Source organism: Schistocerca gregaria, chromosome 2, assembly GCF_023897955.1.
Source record: "Schistocerca gregaria isolate iqSchGreg1 chromosome 2, iqSchGreg1.2, whole genome shotgun sequence".
Classification (NCBI taxonomy): domain Eukaryota; kingdom Metazoa; phylum Arthropoda; class Insecta; order Orthoptera; family Acrididae; genus Schistocerca; species Schistocerca gregaria.
This window is the reverse complement of record NC_064921.1, coordinates 306,184,986-306,209,530: the sequence shown is the minus strand read 5'-3', so window position 1 is coordinate 306,209,530 and position 24,545 is coordinate 306,184,986. Positions and strand designations below refer to the sequence as shown.

The 24,545-nt window shown below is 45.3% G+C and overlaps 1 protein-coding gene across 1 annotated transcript in view; it reads right to left on the bottom strand.

Annotated features, from left to right (window-relative positions):
- The window catches only part of LOC126336930 (rap1 GTPase-activating protein 1), an 824,097-nt gene that overhangs the window by 424,838 nt on the left and 374,714 nt on the right, over nt 1-24,545 (bottom strand). Inside the window, exon 3 of the mRNA XM_050001102.1 lies at nt 23,569-23,661. Within this exon, the coding sequence (XP_049857059.1) occupies nt 23,569-23,661 (93 nt within the window). The remainder of the gene's footprint in view (nt 1-23,568; nt 23,662-24,545) is intronic.

Here is a 24,545-nt window from a genome sequence, read left to right as displayed (position 1 = left end):
CATGGTTTATTCCTTAGAACAGAGGATTTTTCTGGTGTTGGAATTCCACCGCCTAGAACACAGTGTTGTTGCAACAAGACGAAGTTTTCAACGGAGGTTTAATGTAACCAAAGGACCGAAAAGCGATACAATAAAGGATCTGTTTGAAAAATTTCAACTGACTGGGAACGTGACGGATGAACGTGCTGGAAAGGTAGGGCGACCGTGTACGGCAATCACAGAGGGCAACGCGCAGCTAGTGCAGCAGGTGACCAAACAGCGGCCTCGGGTTTCCGTTCGCCGTGTTGCAGCTGCGGTCCAAATGACGCCAACGTCCACGTATCGTCTCATGCACCAGAGTTTACACCTCTATCCATACAAAATTCAAACACGGCAACCCCTCAGCGCCGCTACCATTGCTGCACGAGAGACATTCGCTAACGATATAGTGCACAGGATTGATGACGGCGATATGCATGTGGGCAGCATTTGGTTTACTGACGAAGCTTATTTTTACCTGGACGGCTTCGTCAATAAACAGAACTGGCGCATATGGGGAACTGAAAAGCCCCATGTTGCAGTCCCATCGTCCCTGCATCCTCAAAAAGTACTGGTCTGGGCCGCTATTTCTTCCAAAGGCATCATTGGCCCATTTTTCAGATCCGAAACGATTACTGCATCATGCTATCTGGACATTCTTCGTGAATTTGTGGCGGTACAAACTGCCTTAGACGACACTGCGAACACCTCGTGGTTTATGCAAGATGGTGCCCGGCCACATCGCACGGACGACGTCTTTAATTTCCTGAATGAATATTTCGATGATCGTGTGATTGCTCTGGGCTATCCGAAACATACAGGAAGCGGCGTGGATTGGCCTCCCTATTCGCCAGACATGAACCCCTGTGACTTCTTTCTGTGGGGACACTTGAAAGACCAGGTGTACAGCCAGAATCCAGAAACAATTGAACAGATGAAGCAGTACATCTCATCTGCATGTGAAGCCATTCCGCCAGACACGTTGTCAAAGGTTTCGGGTAATTTCATTCAGAGACTACTCCATATTATTGCTACGCATGGTGGATATGTGGAAAACGTACTATAGTTTCCCAGACCGCAGTGCCATCTATTGTTGACAATTGTAACTACTGTAATTTCGAAAGTTTGTCCTCCTGAAAATGTACTGTTGTCCCAAACATATTGCAACAAACGGTGTATTTCTATCGCTGCTCGTTTAGTTTTTATTGCCGTTTCAAATATACCGGTCATTTTTGAAACACCCTGTATTAGTTTACTCACTAATTGGGAACATAATGAACTACCTGCCGCGTAATGCATCCTTTTAATCGTATGTGGCTCTATTTGTATGTTCATACTGAGACGTAGCATCGTAAATAGTCCCTTTCTATACACTCAATCGTTAAATAATTTTTCTTACTATCCCATCTTTTACCAATAACCATCCCCCATTTCGACCCAATATTTTTTATAGAATCGAACCCCCGTATATAAAACAACTCTTTTTTTAAGACTACTCGTTTACCATGCATCCCATTGTTTATCATACCTCTGGAAGTAATGATAATACAAAGATATAATTTTGCAAGTACTTTAGGTGGCATTTATGAATACTGTATGCAACATTTTTGCGAATAGGGAAGTAGTAAAGAAGTAATAAATTAAAACGCTATGCCTAATCCAGAAGCTTTACTGCATCAACAGTGAAAATCTTTTTTTCCTTTTAGTGTTAGTGTGCGTATTTGCGGGGGGTGGGGTGGGGGGGGCAAAAAAGCCGAAGGTAAAAAGTTTCGAAGAGGTTACAAGAAGTCGCTAAGTCACCTTATTCTCAAATACCGGGTGAATATAGTCTGCATGGTTTGCGCGCTTTGAGCTATTACGGTGCCTCAAGACTAATACACAGTTCCTAAACTCTAAAACCTGTCTTAGTGCGTTCAAACTTTAAAGTAAGATTAGGTATACCACTTAATGAGTAGATTGGGGGATAACACTTTATATTTTTAAATTCACTCAATAATTACACGAAACACTGACAATCAAATTTCTTTTGCCCCTGTAAGCCACTATAGCACGTTGTATGAAATACTCATACACGGTCTGATGATAACAATACTGTATATGGTTGAGGGAGAGGTATTGTACTCACAGAAATATTCTAAATTTACGGTTCATTATGAAACGTCCCCTTAGAAAATTTTATGAATTACTGTGCTGGTTAACCCCTTACGTTATTTGAACGTACTCAGACATTTCACTCTTTACCTATTCTAATCAACACTAAACTGACACACAATATTTTTAGCGCACCGCAATCTGACTTTCAAAAATTCCTACAAAAGAATGGCCCTGACTAACATTAAACTATACCTTTCACAAATCACTTACCTCACAAAAATCTTCGTTACTCGAACTACTGCAATAGAGCGAGCGCCAATACTGCCAGCTAAATAAAAGATTCAAACTACAGAAGGCACCCGCATCTCGTGGTCGTGCGGTAGCGTTCTCGCTTCCCACGCCCGGGTTCCCGGGTTCGATTCTCAGAGGGGTCAGGGATTTTCTCTACCTCGTGATGGCTGGGTGTTGTGTGATGTCCTTAGGTTAGTTACGTTCAAGCAGTTCTAAGTTCTAGGGGACTGATGACCTAAGATGTTAAGTCCCATAGTGCTCAGAGCCATTTGAACCACTACTGAAGGCACTAACTACTGATAGGCATAGTTAGCAAATGAAAGATTTTGATAGAGAACAAACAATGTATTTACCTTAATAGTGTTCAAAGGTCATAATATATAACAGTTCATGACATCCAGTCTTACAAATTTACAGTCTCTGATGGACACACGTCCAGATCATCCGCTCTCAAAACTCCGCCATCTCTTTCCCCGCATCCACCACTGCTGGCGGCTCACCTCCAACTGCGCAACGCTACGCGCTGTTAACAGCCAACTGCCCAACACTACAATAGCAAATTCCAACAATGCCACCCAGCCACAGACTGCACACAGCACAGCCAGTGATTTTCATACAGAGCGCTACGTAGCGGTGGCGTTACCAATATAAGAACTTAAACAGCCTACTTACAATTAAAACCACGTGGACTACATATTTCGACTTTACTACTACTTATATGATGGAGCGGGGTGGCGCAGTGGTTAGCGGACAGGACTCACAATCGGGAGGACGACGGTTCAAACCTGCATCCGGCCGTCCTAAGTTAGATTTTCCGTGGTTTCGCTAGATTGCTTCAGGTAAATGCCGAGATGGTTCCTGTAAAAGGCACGGACGACTTGCTTCCCGATCCTTCCCTAATCCGATGGGACTCATGACCTCGCTGTTTGATCCTCTCCTCCGAATCAACCAAGCAACTACCTAGTTATTTGTTTCAGAATTGACATACCGTATTTGAAAAGCATCATTATCCTCTTTCAAATAAATTTTTCCAAAAACTTGGAAATTCAAAACCTATTTCTGTTCAAAATGAGCTATTTTGGAATATTAGAATCTTAAAACGCACCCCTGTCAAAATTTCATTGCGTAGTACCCCAAATTTTTCTGATTCCAGAAGTGTATGCTTTCCCTAAGATGACATGTTTGTTAATTATCACCTATACTCAACTTCAACTTCATTTGTGTCAATTTAAAGACATACGAGCAACAGTTAATCAAAACAATGTTTCTGCCTAATGTGCTTATGCCGTTATAAGGGGCGATCAAAAGGTTTTTGTTCGAAGACGACACTAACCGCCTTTCCTACAGGTCGGTGATTATGCACCCATACCGAAATTGAGCAGTTTGCATATTCGCAGCAGCAACACTCTGAGGCTGATACTTTTTGATTGTTCGTTATATATTTTTTATTTTTTCTGTGTTTTGTGTTAATAACTAAAATTTAATACGTTTATATTTCAACATTTTGAAATTTCGATCCTGAGCACGTCAGCATCTAATAGTCAAAGACCATAGTTAATTTTCTAGTCAGCTGTAGTTCAGCTCTCAAGTTGTGTAGTTAATGTTATCAAGGGTTATTGTTTATTTACACATTTGACAACGAGAAGCGAGTTCTCGAAACTAAACGTTAAATGAACGGTACAGTGGTTTGGAGACTTTTCATATGAAAATTCCACTTTTAACAACTGCAGTCTGAATGGAAATCAGCCCCGGCAGAACCAAAACTTTCTCAGTGCTATATTCTTTCCCCGCATGTTAAACGTATTGGTTTCCTATTTCACCTACATTAAGCCAGTCACAAGGTTTTCGACACTGCAACCACCGTGTTTTCGAAATCTTATTAATAACGTACTATAGTTGAAGATATCAAGGTCCCTTTTCTTTTATAAAAAAAATGTCATTTGGCTCGAATGCAGCAATAATCGATTGCACAAATTCATTGTAAGAAAGGTTTCGTAGGTGTGACAACTACTGAAAAAGAATCACCTAACATTAAGTTTCTTCTGTTGATCAAATTTTTTCAGCCGACGTGTTCTATCTGTTCTACCCAGAATAATTTATGCCTGCATGGCTACGCAGCTTGGCTAGAAAATGTGCACAGAATGGCGAACATAACAGTTACCAGCTCTGTGGCTTAGTTTGAAGCAAGTACTAAATTACACATCAGTGAAAATCGAAGTAAAGGAATTATAGACATTCACATTAAGTCGGCAATCGCGTCATGTGCCTTTTCATTTAGCCATCTTAAACCCATTCGCCATAGTAGATTTTTATAAAAAAGTATATTTTTTGGAGTCACAAAAAATTACCCTAGTTCTTCAGTGCCAGCCAACTAATTATAAACGGGTTAAATTGCGAAAGTTTTCATTAACCATTTACTGATAGTTATAAAGTAATTCGTGACGTATTCATTACTGAACATAGTACGTTAGACATCGATGACATCTGGCTACGCAGGTCGATGTGAATCAAATCAGGCTGTCTTGCTGATCTGGAACCATGCACAACCTTCGGTACTGAATGTACACAATTCTGTGTTTATACTATCTGCATTCAGACACACAGTTACCGATTGGGTATGAAACGAAAGAAACTGGTTACAACTACCGCACTTCTTTTTTTTTTTTTTGTTGACGCAGAAAACTCTTCAACGAAACGGCTTATTGTGTGGAACTACAATGCCTTCTTACTGGGTATACTTATGGCTGCAATTGAAGTGACGACATAACGAACCCGGGCGGACAATGGGGTGTTAAGAAGAACTATTAGGTCACAAACTGCGCGAGACGCAAATGGTAGCCAATGGACTACTGCAGTTGCTGATCAAAGATATTTATGGTGTGGGCAGACATTGTCCAACAATGGCTGTTGTCGGCTGTGGTTAGAAATGGCAGGCCCTTACACTGAATGATGTGTCCGACAGACCGGCGATGGAACGAGGCTTTGGCGCCTGGTGGCTAAGTAGGCATTTAAAATAACAATGAGCGCAAACTGCCTATTCACGCCTCGTGAGTAACAGCAGCACTGCTTTCGTAAAATTATCCAGGCCGCAGTGTTGTGGAGAGAGAGTGAGAGGGGGAGGGACAGAGTGAGAATGGGTGCCAGGGGGGGGGGGGGGGGGGGTCACGTGATGCAGTACACTCCTAGCAGTTCGAGGTCTCACCGGTAGATGGCAGGGAGCTCCCCAAACGACGCCTCCAGCGCGCACGTGGTCGACCGGCGTTCCAGTCACCAGTGGCTTAACTCCACATAGCCGCGCCAATACACTATGTCTTTCACTTGAAATTATCATTTAAGCTGCGAACGGTTACACATCGCTTACACAACCAGTTTCAATCGTCTGACCATGATCAGGTTCATAAAATTATTCACACAATCATATTAGGCGAAGATTACAATCGTCAGGCGAAAAACCTTGAATAAATAGTACGCTGTCATCATAGCGTAATATGAATTACGTCGTCAGTCTATAAAAGCTGTGCTACGGTGTGTACACATTTATGTTAAAATTACAATTTCAACGTGAATGGGTACATGCCTAGAATATTCTTTTATAGAAATTCTTCAAATCCATATGTGGCATACAGCAAACTAGTGCTTAACAGTATTGGTTAAAAAAAGTCTTGTTTGCCATTTTAGTTTTTTATTTTTCAACGACGCGTTTCGCCTAATTAGGCATCTTCAGGTTATCTTTTCACAGGAACGAGTGATAACCTGAAGATGCCTAAGTAAGGCGAAACGCGTCGTTGAGAGATATAAAAAAATAAAATGGCAACCAAGACGGTTTTTAACCAGTACTATTCTTTTATAGATTGTCGACTTAATACATATAACGATACGTCTACTGTAATTATTGATGGTTTGTCATCTGACGATAACGATTTTATATTTCGCCTAAGGTGGTGCTGTGAATGCTTTTATGAACCTGATAATGGTCAGACGACAGAAATTGGCTTTTTACCAGCAGCTCAAGGCGTAATATGACTTTTTTCAAATATACAGTTACAATAGCTGTGACACATCGGCTGTGATACTGAAGTTAATAACATCGGGATCGACAGTGTGGATAATATTTAAGATTATTCTGGATATCACAGAGATTTGCTAGGGTGTAAATATTTTCCGTCGCTAATATATCCGGTATACAAAACAACAGGCAGTAGAGGTAACGATAAATCACTTGGCAAAAGTATTTACTTCCTGCAATTTTGTACAAAATTTTCACATAGATCCTGTTAAATCGAATTAGTTGCACTCTAGACTCAGCCCAACCTATAGACCAAGCAGGATTCCGAAGCAATTTTAGCACTACTGATCAAGTTCTGACCGTTAGTGAAGTGAAAAACAGAGCAAATGAATACCAACTGCCTAGAGAGACCTTTGTTGATTTTGAAAAGGCTTTTGCCTCCGTTAGCCATGGAGCTGTCCTCCAAGCTTTGAGTGAGCAAGGAGTGGGAGCAGCGTATATTGAAGTGCTCGGCAATATCTACGAGACTTCTTCAGCTTACGTTAATATCGGCGCATCAACTCAGGAATTCCGCATCATCATGTGGGGTGTCAAGCAAGGCGATTCCATCTCCTCAGAACTGTTCTAGGCTTCCAAAGCTGAGCTGGGAAGATAAGGGAATTATAATTAATGGAAGAAGGCTTACCAACTTGAGAGTTGCTGATGATATTGCCTTCCTGGCCAACGACTTCGCAGAGCTCCAAAATATAGTTACAGATCTTGCATCGGAAAGTCAGTTGGTTGCCTTGAAGATGAACATTTCCAAAACAGAAGTAATGTCCAACGAATGGGTCTCAGCTGGATATGTGAAATCAAGGACAGTGAGATCAGTGGGTATATTTACCTTTGCCAGAGTATAAATATGAAGGGAGATGTAAGGCCATAAATCTATAGGCGCATCAAGCTTGGGCTGTCAAGCATATGCAAGGAATTCAACAGTATTCAGATAAAAAATGTTAGTAAATCTGAAGAAAACAGTATTTTATCAATGCAGTCTTCCTGTGCTGACGTATGGCTGCGAGACATGGACACTGAACTCATTTACAAAAGGAAAACTTAGGACAGTAGAGAGAGCCATGGAAAGAACAATGCAGGGCTATATAAAAAAGGATAGGAACAGGGCAGATGTTATCCGGTCTGTGACGAAGCTTAAGGACATCTTAGAGACAGTACGCTCCTTGAAATGGCAGTGGGATGGTACTGACATCACTTGAAACTTCCGGGCTAATAAGCTGTGGGCAATATATAAAACTTTAACAGAAAGTTTCCTTTCCGACTGCAGTTCGCCAATTCACTTCTGATGATGTCTCCCGCAGTCGGACAGGAGACTTTACGAGAAAGTTGTATACATCGACCACGGCCTGTTAGTCCGGAAAATCAGATTATTTCCTTCTGTTGTGGATGAGAAATATGATTATTATATAGTTGGGAATTGTAGATTTATTGGAAACCACAAGTAGGCAAAATCTTTATCGGAAATTTTAGGCGTAAATTACAACCTCAAAAAAATTATTTGTTAAAGTGAGAAGGTTGGTGAATTTTATACTTAAAGTCACTGTAGCGAATATTTCCTGAGTTGCGTTATGTGGAGATTAGCTGTTTACAGATTATTATTAATGTATACTGGCGTTTTTATGCCAGTAGGGTGGTTATTCTGGTAGTTGAATTGGATTGCAAATGTGGTGCACGTGTTTCCACTTTTCAGTGCTTTAGATATACAGAGTATCTTATTATAAACTATATGTGTGTCTTTCACACGTAAGATAAATGACAATTATTGAATGATAATGATGATGTTTGGTTTGTGAGGTGTTCAACTGCGCGGTCATCAGCGCCCCTACAAAGTCTCAATTTTTTCTCAGATTGAGTTGTGTAGACAGTCCATTCTAGCCACTGTAACGAATGATGATGATGATGAAATGTTGAGCATAACACAAAAATCCAGTCTGTGGGCAGAGAAAATCCCCAACCCGGCCGGGAATCGAACCCGGGACCCCATGATCCAGAGGCAGCAACGCTAGCCAGTAGCCCACAAGCCTCGTACGCAGTTATTGAATGTTAACTGACGCATGTCTGCACAAATTCAAATACGTTCAGCAGAACAGAGTCTTTCTAATCTCGCTTTTCAAGGCCACTACGAATCATCTGGATTATGCAGCAGAAGATTTCTCCCATCATTTTATATGTTCGTAAAACTTGTTTGATAATTCCAGTAACTGACGACAGACGTTCTTTTGGAAACACATACAGCTCTTTCACACGCATTTGGCATCTTTCTAATAGCAAAAGCCGTATTGCAACACTCGTCTCCAAGCACGCGTTGTGGCATCCACTCCATCCTTGGTGGTTAAAACGTAGCCTACTTCATACCTAGAATAGATTGTAGCCTAACCTAATCTAATCTCCTTGACCTCCTGAAAACTCTCGAAAGAGATCGATCGCATTACGACCAAGCTCTCGGCCGATGTTATCGGGCGATCTCTGAGGACAGCGCAGCCGACCGTTGCCGCTGCCACTATGAACGTAGCCTAAGATATCGCTTTTGTAGAAAAAGGTGTCCACTAAAGGTTCCTATGGCGTGCTTAAGGACGCAGTTCTTTTCCAGTAGCAAGAACTACCGCAAACGTCGTGACAAAGCTGTGGAAGAGAAGTCACTAATCTCGTTTCAGACGGTAAACTGGTCTAAAAAAAGAAAGAAAGAAAGAAAGAAAGCTTTTGTCACAGAAGTTTCATTCTTTACTCCTGAGGGGTTGGCCAGGATACGGCACCTGTAATTAAATATCGTAGGACGGAAGTTGGCAAGCGAGTTTCAGCGTCTGGGCGGCTTTGCGACATTGCGAAGCTAATCAAACGGGGCAGCAGCTTCCCTCGGCGGTCGAGAAAATGAGATTTCTCTGCCGCTCCTTGCGGAAAATCTCTTAGCGGCGAAAAGAGGGCGACTTATGGCCGGGGAGCAGAGTTCAGAGGCCGGACGGGATGACAGCTGCGAGTAATAGATTTAAACCAAGTGGCTACGAAGTGAACAGAAAGAAAGTTTGTGGAATAATGTATCCAGCGGGCCTCAACACTCGATATCTCAACATTCAGTAATCATCAGATGTCACCTTTTTTTTTACGAGTAGTATACGGTCTTCTTTGAAGTGAAGTAAAGCTAGTGGTAATATGTAGCAAAAGAGGGGTGGAGTCGGTCGAAGCTGGGGGAGGAAGTCTAGTGGGTGCTCTTGCTGCGCTGTGAAGCTATTCCGCACACAACGGCAATTAATAGCATTCGTCCCTTACACAAGCAATCCGGACTTTCATGATGGAACGCTGTTGGTCATGTACTTTTGCTGGTAGTGGATTTACAATTGAGATTTACTACTGACTGTCATTTACGAGGGATAGGTTAACTCATACCCTTCACAGTTAATCAATATTTAAAAATCCTAATTGTAAGAGATGGCACGTAGATGTGGGCCATATCACATTAATGTGACGTCAGATGTTCCACGCCGTACGCATAAATGGCCGTCTATTCGATGTGGCATAAAACGTGATTCATCTGAAAAGTGCACATGTCTGTTGCGGTACTGGCGTGAAAATTCCAGCCTTGGTCGCTGATGAAGAGCAGTCGGTGTGCGTGAATGGACCAGACGACTGCTGCGGAGACCCAAATGCAGCAACGCTCACTGAGGAGACAAAAATGGTTCAAATGGCTCTGAGCACTATGGGACTCAACTGCTGTGGTCATTAGTCCCCTAGAACTTAGAACTACTTAAACCTAACTAACCTAAGGACATCACACACATCCATGCCCGAGGCTGGATTTGAATCTGCGACCGTAGCAGTCGTACGGTTCCGGACTGCGCGCCTAGAACCGCGAGACCACCGCGGCCAGCTACTGAGGAGACACTGTTGGTAGTTCCTTGGTTCATCTGGGTGATCAGTTAATTAATTACTAAAAAACAGTCTTAAGCGCATTTATTATTACTATACCGCCAACCGCTTTCAACCCGACGGAAGGGTCATCTTCTGGGCGTTTACACCATTTGTCGACTGCTGGTGGTGTCACTCCTGTCTTCATAACGGCATAGTTTCCTAGCAGTTTAGCGAAGGATTCCGCCCTTGCTCCGAAAGCCAATGACCCAACCCTTTTGGACGTCAAGATAAATCGCTCCGTTTCCGAATTACGACAGCGACTGCATAGTTTCCTGCCGTTATGTAGACAGGAGTGACACCACCAGCAGTCGACCAGTGGTGTAAACGCCCAGAAGATGACACCTCCGTCGGGTTGAAACCGGTTGGCGGTATACTCATAATAAATGCGATTGTTTTTGAATAACTGATTAATCATACTAACCGCTGCTTCATCTCCACAACTATGTTGTCAAAAAATCTGGGTGATCAGTTGCTCAACAGTTGCTCGTCTATTGTGTGTGTGAAATCTTGTGGGACTTAACTGCTAAGGTCATCAGACCCTAAACTTACACACTACTTAACCTAAATTATCCCAACAACAAACAAACACAAGCACCCATGCCCGCGGGAGGACTCGAACCTCCGCCGGCACCAGCCGCACAGTCCATGACTACAGCGCCCCAGACCGCTCGGTTAATCCAGCGCGGCTGCACGTCTATTCTCCCGTACACATCTCTGTAGCGGTCGTTCATCCCTGTCATCTACGGCTCGTGGTGCCTCACTGCCTAGGCACCGGTTTTGGATAGCGCCATTTTGTCGCGCACGGTGTACTTTAACCACGGAGGCATACGAACAGTTTACAAATTTAGCAGTTTAGGAAATGATTCCACCCTTGCTCCGAAAGCCAATGACCCAACTCTTTTAGACGTCAAATAAATCGCACCGTTTCCGAATTCCCAGAGCGACCGCACAGTTTTCTGCGTCCCTCCGACAGGCTTTCTATACCCTGCACTGCTGCCGGCCCTTGGTGGCCGCGAGGTTCTAGGCACTTCAGTCCGGAACTGCGTGACTGCTACGGTCGCAGGTTCTAATCCTGCCTCGGGCATGGATGTGTGTGATGTCCTTAGGTTAGTTAGGTTTAAGTAGTTCTAAATTCTAGGGGACTGATGACCTCAGAAGTTTAGTCCCATAGTGCTCAGAGCCAGTTTTAAAACTATTTTTAACTAATCGTTTCACATGAACAGATTCGTTATGTAGAACACATTCTTTCCTACAGTAGACAATATTTACGTCTTTTTAAAAAGAGAATGAAGAGAATGGCATCTGCAGTCTGTTATACTCGTTGTAGAAATGAAATGTTAAGAGCTGTCGTCAACACGTTTGGGTCGGACAACCCAAAGCCTTAATATAGATGGTTCTATTGGAGGCGTCGCATCCTTGACTACCTTCGACCTTTTAAATGATTTATTCAGCCAGCTACAGAGGAACCAACAATTGAACGTTGTCTTAGAAGCAAAGTGTTACTAGGTATTTTTCATATTAAGAAATGATTGCTAGAGTTGAAAGAGGTTTGAATCTTAAGAGATTCAGGTTTGCAGTCTGACACCTATTCAGGTTTCATTCCAAAGGGCAACAGCTGTGGGTACAGCAATTAGCCAAAATGATGTTTATGACATTTATTACATATCCGCCGGCCGCGGTGGCCTAGCTGTTCTAGGCGTTTCAGACCGAAACCGTGCGATAGGTACGGTCAAAGGTTGGAATCCTGCCTCGGGCATGGATGTGTGTGATGTCCTTAGGTTAGTTAGGTTTAAGTAGTCCTAAGTTCTAGGGGACTGATAACCTCAGATGTTAAGTCCCGTAGTGCTACCAGCCATTTGAACCATTACATATCCTGATTTTGGTCACTGTGTAGCCATCTTCAGTGCAGTAAATCTATGTTAAAACATTAAAAACAATACGGAAATAACGTGTGCGCTGTCATTTATCAGCGACAATAGGCGTCCTTTCGTATTCGCTGTCCCTGCGGTAACAAGATTTCAGCGAACTAGCAGGGTTTACTAACCAGTAGTGCTGCGTACTACCTGCCCTAGTAAACTGACAGACTGATGTTCAACAGGGAAACCTTAAAAATGAGGGTTTCTAAGTGGAGAAAGATATTTTTGAAGCGAAACAAGAAACGTAATTGGCTCGGCCTACCTCCTTCCACGTGGAGCAGCTGACCGAATTATAGGCAACACACACTGCATACTGAGGTTGCGAAGTGTCTACGCCCTACTGCCTCGCAGGAGCACAACCAATACACAAGGACGTCTAGTGTTGCTTGGAAGCTCAGTCAAGATTTTGTCTCTAACAAATGTTCCTCCCCATGACGTGATCCACTAACCCTGGATGTTTGAAGAAGCACCCTATATATACAGCCAAAGCAAGCAAAGTGTAGTGCCATGCCATAGTTTGCTGTCAAACAGAAGAAAGCTACTCGTGTAATGAGAGTAAATGAAGAATAATGAATTTTAGTTTGCACTATTCCCATTCTCGGAGGAGGTACTTTGGACACACCGCACCAAATGCAGGTCGAAAACGCACCACTGCCCTACCAAACACTTTGCACCGTCAGGGTATATAAGATGCGCCGAAACGTCATCTCTCATGTTGGCGCATTAGGACGAAATTAATTGTTACCTACCTGTAGAATGCTGCTCATGTGTAACGGGAAGACGACGACGCCCACATACGGAATTTGATGGTGTAGTCCAACGATTATTGCCAAAGTATGACCACTCTTAAAAACTGACAAGACGGATCGTCGTTTCTGTTGGCCCAATTCTATCACTGGTCCACAAGGTGTTCGAGAGCTGGTATGTTCCAAAATCAGAAAACGCACAGATGTTCTCTGTATTGTTATGCAAATGCAGAGAACAATATAAAGCTTCCGGAAGCTATACGAGACTAGGGAACTCGCAAGTTTAACGCAACAGCTCTCGAATGTAGCTCTCGAGGCGACAGTCTTCACACAGGACGAGGGGCTGCAGGTGGAAATGAGACAGAAGCGGCATGCGCTCTTCCTAGAAGACGGCCGTGGAACATCGTTTCGTTTCCCGAGACCGTAACGAGGATCCGACGCTCCGGCAGGTGCGGCTGGCTCGCGCACAGCCTGGCTGGCACTGCGGCCTCGTCGGAGCGAGCACCGGCGCGGACCCTCGCCGATCGACTGTCGGCGCAAACACGCCGCGGCGCTCATTACCCTGATGAGCGCGCTTCTTGACTGTTGATGACGGCGCGCGCCAGTCAGCACAAGACGAGGGCCCCGCCAGGCTTCCCTCGTCCTTTCTGGGCTCGCCGCACCGCTCTTGCATTTATCACGTAATAATTACATCCCACAGCCATATGACTGTTGGTCCCTGAAATTTCGTGCGAACTGCCGGATGTCCGTAACGTGCTGTCACGATATTTCGGCGCAGATTCTTTTGTCCATTGTTGTTGTTGGTGGTGGTCTTCGGTCCTGAGACTGGTTTGATGCAGCTCTCCATGCTACTCTATCTCGTGCAAGTTTCTTCATCTCCCATTACTTACTACAACCTACATCCTTCTGAATATGCTTACTGTATTCATCTCTTGGTCTCCCTCTACGATTTTTACCCTCCACTCTCCCCTCCAATGCTAAATGTGTGATCCCTTGATGCCTCAGAACATGTCCTACCAACCGATCCCTTCTTCTGGTCGAGTTGTGCCACAAACTCCTCCCAAATTCTATTCAATACCTCCTCATTAGTTATGTGATCTACCCATCTAATCTTCAGGATTCTTCTGTAGCACCACATTTCGAAAGCTTCTATTCTCTTCTTGTCCAAACTATTTATCGTCCATGTTTCACTTCCATTCATGGCTACACTCCATACAAATACTTTCAGAAACGACTTCCTGACAATCTCTACAAATTTGTCTTCTTCAGAAACGCTTTCCTTGTCATTGCCGGTCTACATTTTATATCCTCTCTACTTCGACCATCATCAGTTATTTTGCTCCCCAAATAGCAAAACTCCTTTACTACTTTAAGTGTCTCATTTCCTAATCTAATTCCCTCAGCATCACTCGACTTAATTCGACTACATTCCATTATCCTCGTTTTGTTTTTGTTGGTGTCCATCTTATATCCTCCTTTCAAGACACTGTCCATTCTTTTGAACGGCTCTTCCAAGTCCTTTGCTGTCTCTGACAGAATTACAATGTCATCGACGAACCTCAAAGTTTTTATTTCTTCTCCACGGGTTTTAATACCTAATCCGAATTTTTCTTTTGTTTCCTTTACTGGTTGCTCAATACACAGTTTGAGTAACATTGGGGAGAGGCTACAACCCTGTCTCATGCCTTCACAACCACTGTGTCCCTTTCATGCCCCTCGACTCTTCTAAACTGCCATCTGGGTTCTGTATAAATTGTAAACAGCCTTTCGCTCCCTGTATTTTACCCCTGCCACCTTTAGAATTTGAAAGAGAGTATTCCAGTCAACTTTGTCAAAAGCTCGCTCTAAGTCGTCCATCTTCAGGTAAATTCATCTGGTGATTCTTGTATGAAAGACAGGCACTCGCGCGCCAAGATTGAGCCTTGCTGGGGCTCGATTTGCCTCCGGCGCCTATCAGAGATACTTGATATCATTGCTACACGTATTTGTTTTCCGGTCGCCGCACGGAGACCGGGGAGTGGCGTTTAGTGAGTACTGCAAGAGGCGAGTATTAGGAGGACGCAAGTAGTGTCGGTTCCTCGTCAGGAAGAACTCTCCCATTTTGCTGCTTGCCAGTTTTCCTCGTAAGGATGGTAGTGATCCATGATGCCCGGCAGGTGCAGCGAAAGGAGATTCAGAAATAATAATTTATTTCGATAAAACTATAGGTAACGTCTTCAGTTGTATTTACCACCTTCTGTCAATGCCCGTTGAGGAATCGCGTCGTAAGCGACCTTCAGCTCGCTCGAGGCAGATGACACCGCACACTTCGTTCCAGCTGGCTGTTCGCCGTTTGCGGTGACCCCGACAGGAGCTGTACCGCGGCGCGATGACAGTCAGTGACAGCGGCGCGTCTACTGAACTTATATATACCGACTCGGTAGGTGCTGTATCCCCTCCCGCTCACCACCGTTCTTCGTCATTCCGCGTACCGAGTAGCCGTGAAGTTCGACAATACTGGCTTGCCGTCCAGGAAGGCTCAACTAAACCCTTCGGAACGCTGTTGCTCTGATCCTGGTGGCTAGGCAAGACCTCCAGATTCACCCATCTGCGACAGAGGCAGATTGTAGTGTTGAACTTTTGCGATTGGTGTTTATGGCGAAGTAGCCGTCTTTCCCGGTAGCGGCTGTTGTCCGTAGCGTGCAGGGAATCTACAAGAGACTTGTGCCAGACGTCACTTCGCTGCAATGAGGGCATCGAATGCGAACGTCGTGCACGCCGTTGACCCGTCTGACCGACTTACTTAGGCGCTAAACTGCTGGGGTATTTATGGAGCTCTAATACCATTCCGTGTTCATGGTTTGTTAATTCCGGTCGCGCGGACAATTACCTCTTGAACCTCATAAATGACAACTCTGGCAACGGACTGCAATTTTATACCTTGTGTACGCGATACCACAGCCAACTATGTATGTACATATCGCTGTACCATGACTTTTGCGTCCACAGTGTACTTGTTGATAAATCAATACCCGAGGTGGAAACCATGACAATGATCTTTGTCTATCTTAGTCCTAATGTGCTGTAGACAACTAACTGGAGGAATACCAAAATTACTGAGTTGGCCCTAGTTGGGCACCTGATTAATCAGAAAAAGAAAAACAAACGATATGCAACAGTTCTGGCCATCAGCGAGGGGTCACTAGCTTAGATAAGACAGGGGTGGGGAAACACAGTGGTCGTGTCCTTTTGATAGTTTCGCCAATCGGTTAAGGAAAAAGTACGGAAAATGTAATTCTAAATGAATACGTGTGGATGTGAACTCCGTTCCTCTCGGAAGAGAGTCCCGTGTCTCTGCCAGTGCGTGAGTCCGTCCAGTAGTTACACTACTGGCCATTAAAATTGCTACGCCACGAAGATGACGTGCTACAGACGCGAAATTTAGCCGACAGGAAGAAGGCGCTGTGATATGAAAATGATTAGCTTTTCAGAGCATTCACACAAGGTTGGCGCCGGTGTCGACACCTACAACGTGCTGACATGAGGGAAGTTTCCAACAGATTTCTCATACACAAACAGCAGTTGACAGGCGTTGTCTAGTGAGACGTTGTTGTGATGCCTCGTGTAAGTTTATCGTATCGCGACATTGCTGCTCGCGTTGGTCGAGATCAAATGACTGTTAGCAGAATATGGAATCGGTGGGTTCAGGAGGGTAATACGGAACGCCGTGCTGGATCCCAACGGCCTCGTATCCTTAGCAGTCGGAGATGACAGGCATCTTACACGAATGGCTGCAACGGATCGTGCAGCCACGTCTCGATCCCTGAGTCAACAGATGGGGACTTTAGCAAGACAACAACCATCTGCACGAACAGTTTGACGACGTTTGCAGCAGCATGGACTATCAGCTCGGCAACCATGGCTGCGGTTACCCTTGACGCTGCATCACAGACAGAAGCGCCTGCGATGGTGTACTCAACGACGAACCTGGGTGCACGAATGGCAAAACGTCATTTTTCCGTTGAATCCAGGATCTGTTTACAGCATCGTGATGGTCGCATCCAAGTTTGGCGACATCGCGGTGAACGCAAATTGGAAGCGTGTATTCGTCGTGCCGTACTGGCGTTTCACCCGGCGTGATGGTATGGGGTGCCATTGGTTACACGTCTCGGTCACCTCTTGTTAGCATTGACAGTGCTTTGAGCAGTGGACGTTACATTTCAGATGTGTTACGACCCGTGGCTCTACCCTTCATTCGATCCCTGCGAAACCCAACATTTCAGCAGGATAATGCACGACCGCATGTTGCAGGTCCTGTACGGGCCTTTCTGGATTCAGAAAATGTTCCACTGCTGCCCTGGCCAGCACATTCTCCAGATCTCTCAATAACTGAAAACGTCTGGTCAATGGTGGCCGAGCAACTGGCTCGTCACAATACGACAGGCACTACAATCGATGAACTGTGGTATCGTGTTGAAGCTGCATGGGCAGCTGTACCTGTGCACGCCATCGAAGCTCTGTTTGACTCAATGCCCAGGCGTATCAAGGCCGTTATTACGGCCAGAGGTGAGTGTTCTGGGTACTGATTTCTCAGGATCTATGCACCCAAATTGCGTCAAAGTGTAATCACATGTCAGTTCTAGTATAATATATTTGTCCAATGAATACCCGTTTATCATCTGCATTTCTTCTTTGTGTAGCAATTTTAATGGCCAGTAGTGTATTGCGGACCTGGTCGTTTGTAGCATGTGGTACAGAGTTCCGTTAGTGGCTCCCTTTCCAGTTACGGATTACGTTCCGTGAGTGCATATTTTGGCTGCGTCCGTCAGAGCTGATGGGCAGATACTGCGGCGGTCCACGCACCCGCCAGGTGCGGTCGACAGCCGGTAGCCGGCTGCCGCAGGGAGGCGCGCGGCTAATTAATAAAGATGCGCCCACCAGGTGGCCGATGCGAGGCCGTGCCGTACCGCCAGAGTCGTCTGGCTAATCGCCCACACACGCTACGGCGGTATCGCTTAAACAGCTGGTTTTCGGTTATATCGTTTTTTTTCCGACATCAGTTAACCAGTTTGTTAAAACTCTCAAAATAACCTGTTTGTAAAATAACCGATTTCGGTTTCTTTATCCGTATTATTTCCTGCAACGAACACTGAAATCAAAGTAAGACCTGATTCCCTCGGTTTCAAGATACACAGAATCAAAATATTAAATTAAATAAGCAAATAACAGAAAACGGTCGATTCACCGATGTTCACTGTTTTTCTCGAAAAGTGATAAGTGGTCGACCTCTACAAAAAAAAAAAAAAATCACCAGCACTGTCGTACAGACTCTTAATTTAGTGAAACTTTGTTCAAAAATCGTGTTGTAATCGGGGATCCTACCACTATTTGGACAATACGAGTAGCCAGTGCTAAAAGGTGGAAACTGAGGCTGATGAACTATTTTTCGTGTTAATTTGTCCGTATTCAAGGGCTACAAGCAGATAAAGGCATGTTAGGAAGAAACAGCAAGAAGATCAGCCGCTTTATATTTTTATTGTAAACAAAAACAAAATGTTCCAACGTATGTGATATCTTATGGCACTTAACTGCTAAGGTCATCAGTCCAGAGCTTACACACTAATTAACCTAAATTATCCTAAGGACAAACACACAACCATGCACGAGGGAGGACTCGAACCCCCGCTGGGACCAGCCGCGCAGTCCATGACTGCAGCGCCTCAGACCGCCCGGCTAACCCCGCGCGGCTATTGTAAACCATGAATGAAGGGTTGGGTTGTTTGTGGGAGGAGACCAACTGCGAGGTCATCGGTCTCGTCGGATCAGGGAAGGGCAGGGAAGGAAGTAGGCCGTGCCCTTTCAGAGGAACCATCCCGGCATTTGCCTGGAGCGATTTAGGGAAATCACGGAAAAGTTTTGCATCATCCCGGTTCCCAGAACTGAAGATAGACATTGACTGTGGATACTGTATCACAACATAGTCCCTTTGACTATTCAGAGATATCACTAAACCCGCCCAAAGGTGCAAACAATCATGCATGAGCAGCGTCTATTAGACGGAGGGGGTCCTACAGCAGATAAGTTCTAGTCATTTCATTAGGAAGGAGGTACACGTCTCGTGTTGTCTGTCATTCAACCATGCCTAGACGGTCAATACCGCCGTTCGATCACGTCCGCATTGTTACTTTGTGCCAGGAAGGGCTCTCAACAAGGGAAGTGTCCAGGGGTCTCGGAGTGAACCAAAGCGATGTTGTTCGGACACGGAAGAGACACAGAGAGACAGTAACTGTTGATGACATGCCTCGCTCAGGCCGCCCAAGGGCTACTACTGCAGTGGATGATAGCTACCTACGGATTATGGGTCGGAGGAATCGTGATAGCAACGCCACCATGGTGAAATGTTGAATAATGCCTTTCGTGCAGTCACAGGAAATCGTGTTACGACACAAATTGTGCGCAGTAGGCTACGTGATGCGTAACTTTACTCCCGATGTCCCTGGCGAGGCCATCTTTGCAACCACTACACCATGCAGCGCGGTACAGATGGGCCCAACATGCCGAACGGATCGCTCAGGACTGGCATCATGTTCTCCTCATCAATGAGGCTCGCATATGCCTTCAACCAGACCCTCGCAATACCAAGGGGACGGGGGAGAAAAGGGGAGGGTACATCGTGTCCACGTTTCATATACACTCCTGGAAATGGAAAAAAGAACACATTGACACCACTGTGTCAGACCCACCATACTTGCTCCGGACACTGCGAGAGGGCTGTACAAGCAATGATCACACGCACGGCACAGCGGACACACCAGGAACCGCGGTGTTGGCCGTCGAATGGCGCTAGCTGCGCAGCATTTGTGCACCGCCGCCGTCAGTGTCAGCCAGTTTGCCGTGGCGTACGGAGCTCCATCGCAGTGTTTAACACTGGTAGCATGCCGCGACAGCGTGGACGTGAACCGTATGTGCAGTTGACGGACTTTGAGCGAGGGCGTATAGTGGGCATGCGGGAGGCCGGGTGGACGTACCGCCGAATTGCTCAACACGTGGGGCGTGAGGTCTCCACAGTACATCGATGTTGTCGCCAGTGGTCGGCGGAAGGTGCACGTGCCCGTCAACCTGGGACCGGACCGCAGCGACGTACGGATGCACGCCAAGACCGTAGGATCCTACGCAGTGCCGTAGGGGACCGCACCGCCACTTCCCAGCAAATTAGGGACACTGTTGCTCCTGGGGTATCGGCGAGGACTATTCGCAACCTTCTCCATGAAGCTGGGCTACGGTCCCGCACACCGTTAGGCCGTCTTCCGCTCACGCCCCAACATCGTGCAGCCCGCCTCCAGTGGTGTCGCGACAGGCGTGAATGGAGGGACGAATGGAGACGTGTCGTCTTCAGCGATGAGAGTCGCTTCTGCCTTGGTGCCAATGATGGCCGTATGCGTGTTTGGCGCCGTGCAGGTGAGCGCCACTATCAGGACTGCATACGACCGAGGCACACAGGGCCAACACCCGGCATCATGGTGTGGGGAGCGATCTCCTACACTTGCCGTACACCTCTGATGATCGTCGAGGGGACACTGAATAGTGCACGGCACATCCAAACCGTCATCGAACCCATCGTTCTACCATTCCTAGACCGGCAAGGGAACTTGCTGTTCCAACAGGACAATGCACGTCCGCATGTATCCCGTGCCACCCAACGTGCTCTAGAAGGTGTAAGTCAACTACGCTGGCCAGCAAGATCTCCGGATCTGTCCCCCATTGAGCATGTTTGGGACTGGATGAAGCGTCGTCTCACGCGGTGTGCACGTCCAGCACGAATGCTGGTCCAATTTAGGCGCCAGGTGGAAATGGCATGGCAAGCCGTTCCACAGGACTACATCCAGCATCTATACGATCGTCTCCATGGGAGAATAGCAGCCAGCATTGCTGCGAAAGGTGGATATACACTGTACTAGTGCCGACATTGTGCATGCTCTGTTGCCTGTGTCTATGTGCCTGTGGTTCTGTCAGTGTGATCATGTGATGTATCTGACCCCAGGAATGTGTCAATAAAGTTTCCCCTTGCTGGGACAATGAATTCACGGTGTTCTTATTTCAATTTCCAGGAGTGTATATTATAACCTAGTCTGGTATTTTATACATTAAAATTTAAAGAAAATGATTGTTTTTAATGATTTCTTATATGAAATTCCGTAACTGTTTTAAATTGTTGAGTAAAATTTAAGTTTTAGTAACGAAAGTAACTTTTCGCAACAGATGTCATATTCCTGTTTTCAGATTCATTGCCCTTCTTACACAACTAACTTTAAAAAATGTGTTGTGGATGAAATTCAACGACCATCACCAAAATATTTATTTTTTTGAAGTCTTTTGTGGTGGTCATAAAGTGATCGTCCATCCAGTGTAAACGTTACTGAAAATGTCTTGGTGTTGCTAGGACTGGGCTAAAATATATTTTCATGTTCTGCGGCGTATTTAAAAATTATGTTGTTATTAAAAGTTAAATATATTTAATGAAATTTGGTTCCTTTTTTAGCTTTAGCCCGCCCACCTCCCTCCCCTTGGTATTGCACCTTATGGAAAATGCGTTGTATTGTTAGGGGTAAGAGACGAGTTGGCCCTAATCTCTGGAGTGTGTGTTAACGCATATATTATTCCTGTACCAGGTTTCAAAAGCAAAGAGCTTTGCCAGTTGAGAATAGGAGTGTGGCTACGTCAGTTTGAGCTCTTTTTTTTTGTGCTCCTTCCTTTTGGCCGGTGGGCGTAGACATGGGGGGGGGGGGGGGGGGGGCAGGTCCTGCGGATGTTATATGGGAGAGGGTGATTCACGGTCTAGTGGCCACTAACTCTGGTCGGCTTTAGAGGACAATTTATGCGCCTCTTCTGACCGCCTAATTAGTCCAGTGGTAGCATTCAGCGACAGGCGGGCCCTGCAGATACCATTTATTCCTCGCTCCCGGTGGAAGAAGCCCAACGTTCTCACTAATATCTGACAGCAAAACACACACGGACGTGACGAGACGTTGCAAAAAGTAAGGACTCTTTGGTTGTGTTTAAATATTGGCAGCTCAGGGGAAAGCTGCACGAATGCAAAATAATGTATTGACTCCAAATTGTATTTTCACTCTGCAGTGGATTGTACGCTGATTTGAAACTTCCTGGCAAATTAAAATTAGTGTTGGACCGCCGCAATATTTTTATATAAATAATGAGCCCCGTATATACCAGATTTAGCTGCAATTACTCCTGACATCCCATGTCACGCCTTTTGACCACACACTCTCAGAAAGGGCTAGAGATGTCATAATGCTGCCGTAAATTTTTCGAGATAGCAAGAGATGTGTGTGCTAATTCTGGGAGAGTATCCTTCAGGCGTTACAGAGATATGCTGATACGTCACTGCCTGTCACTCCCACCCCACCCCCAATTCCAGTGGTGAAACACTATCGAGTCAGTCACCAATGAGCCTAGCTACCTTTAAAATGATCGATTTGATACTAATATCAGTCGTCAGGAATATTTTTACGTCTTCCCATCCCCTCCCACTACCGCCTACCCAGTCCTAGGGGTGGTTGCGATGTACTAACCCGCACAGTCTTTTCATTTAAATAATGAATCGTGCATAGACAAAATGTGATTGAAATTGCTCTAGAAATTCTTGAGATAAGCCCCCTTTTCACCCCAACCTCTAAGACTGGTGGCTAGTTCATTCCTTCCCCCCCCCCCCCCCCCCCCCAGAAACCATATAGGTGTACACAACAACCCAATAACGTTTCATCGCTATCGGATGAATGCTATAACAACGCACAGAAGACGAACAAACAAACAGATATTCTTTGAACATAGCTGCTAAGGTTAAGTGACCGTGTCAGAGTTATATTAGAACAAATAAGCCCTCGGTCACAAATATTAAGTCAAAATTGACCAGATTTCGACGCTACTATGAGCGTCGTCTTCAGAATTAGACTAACTATTCTAAAACATATTAGATATGTAATACATTAATAAAATTAAAGTTTGTACTGACTGGAGAAAGATGCAGTACATACAAGTCACATATTAAAAAAGATCTAAGCCGGAAAGGCGACGTCATGAATAGTTGTGAGATGGCGAGCCGCTAAGGACTGTTCGTACTGTGAACAAGAGTTGCAACAAGACACATATTAATTTTTGTGTATTTGACTGTATTGATCGCATTTGTGGGCTTATGACAGCTTACTAGTTTCGACTCTCATGGGCCCTCAACAGAACCAATATCTTGTAACGTCAAACAGTCGTTTGGCGCCCATCGTAGCCACCTGTAGTCAACTGATCAACAGACCACGACTACCTGAGGTATTACTTTCGTCCACAAATGCCGATCAAGACAACTGTGAATAAAAATAAATTTTTCCGAACTGCTCGCCTGCTGCACTTTCACAATGTCCAATTTAATTGAAATGGACGAGTTACGTCGTTATAGTACAGCAAGTGCATGGACGTGTATCGGATGCCACCTGATGCAGTGCGTCGGATGGTTTTAAACTAGCGGCAGAAATGCACTCACTCACTCACTGACCTGTGTGAAGTAGGCGGGCAGCACGCAGCGCTGGTCGTCCAGCCGGCTGCTCTGGACGCGCTCCAGCAACTCGAACAGGTCCTGCGTCGCATTCTGAAACAGGAAACAACCGACACCATTAGTAGGGTTATGCTTCTCGTCCACGTAAGTATCGCATGTCGGCGATGTATGTTGTTAGCACGTGGCCACAGAGGTTGATACACGGGAATTATATTCAGATGGATCTGCTGGCGGGATTGTCTAAAATTAAAATGTTGCCGGCCAGTACGTGAAATGGTGCATTATATGACCGACCGCGGCCCCTCAAAAAATGGCTCAGAGCACTATGGGACCTAAGATCTGAGGTCATCAGTCCCCTAGAACTTAGAACTACTTAAATCTAACTAACCTAAGGACATCACACATATCCATGCACGAGGCAGGATTCGAACCTGCGAGCGTAGCGGTCGCATGGTTCCGCGGCCCCTGCACATCACAGCTATGCAGAATAGGGAAAAGCGAAATATGGGGTTGTTCATGTAGTACTCCTGAAGGGTCGCCAGATCACATTAATATTTGACAACGAAACAAAGACTGAAGCGCGTGATTAAAATTCACGGTGAGAGGACACTGAAAGGGAACGCCTATTGCTCAGATTAATTGGCGCAACTGAACTTTAGCGTGAGCAGACGACGAGATTATGTGGCGCAGATGAGTCGGGAAATGAGCCAAACTTTTCCTGAAGTCGAGTGTGTTACGAAAGTACACTAACAAACACACGCACACACACACACACACACACACACACACACACACACACACACACACACACACATACACGCGCGCGCGGCCGCGCGGGATTAGCTGAGCGGTCTATGGCGCTGCAGTCATGGACTGTGAGGCTGGTCGCGACGGAGGTTCGAGTTCTCCCTCGGGCATGGGTGTGTGTGTTTGTCCTTAGGATAATTTAGGTTAAGTAGTGTGTAAGCCTAGGGACT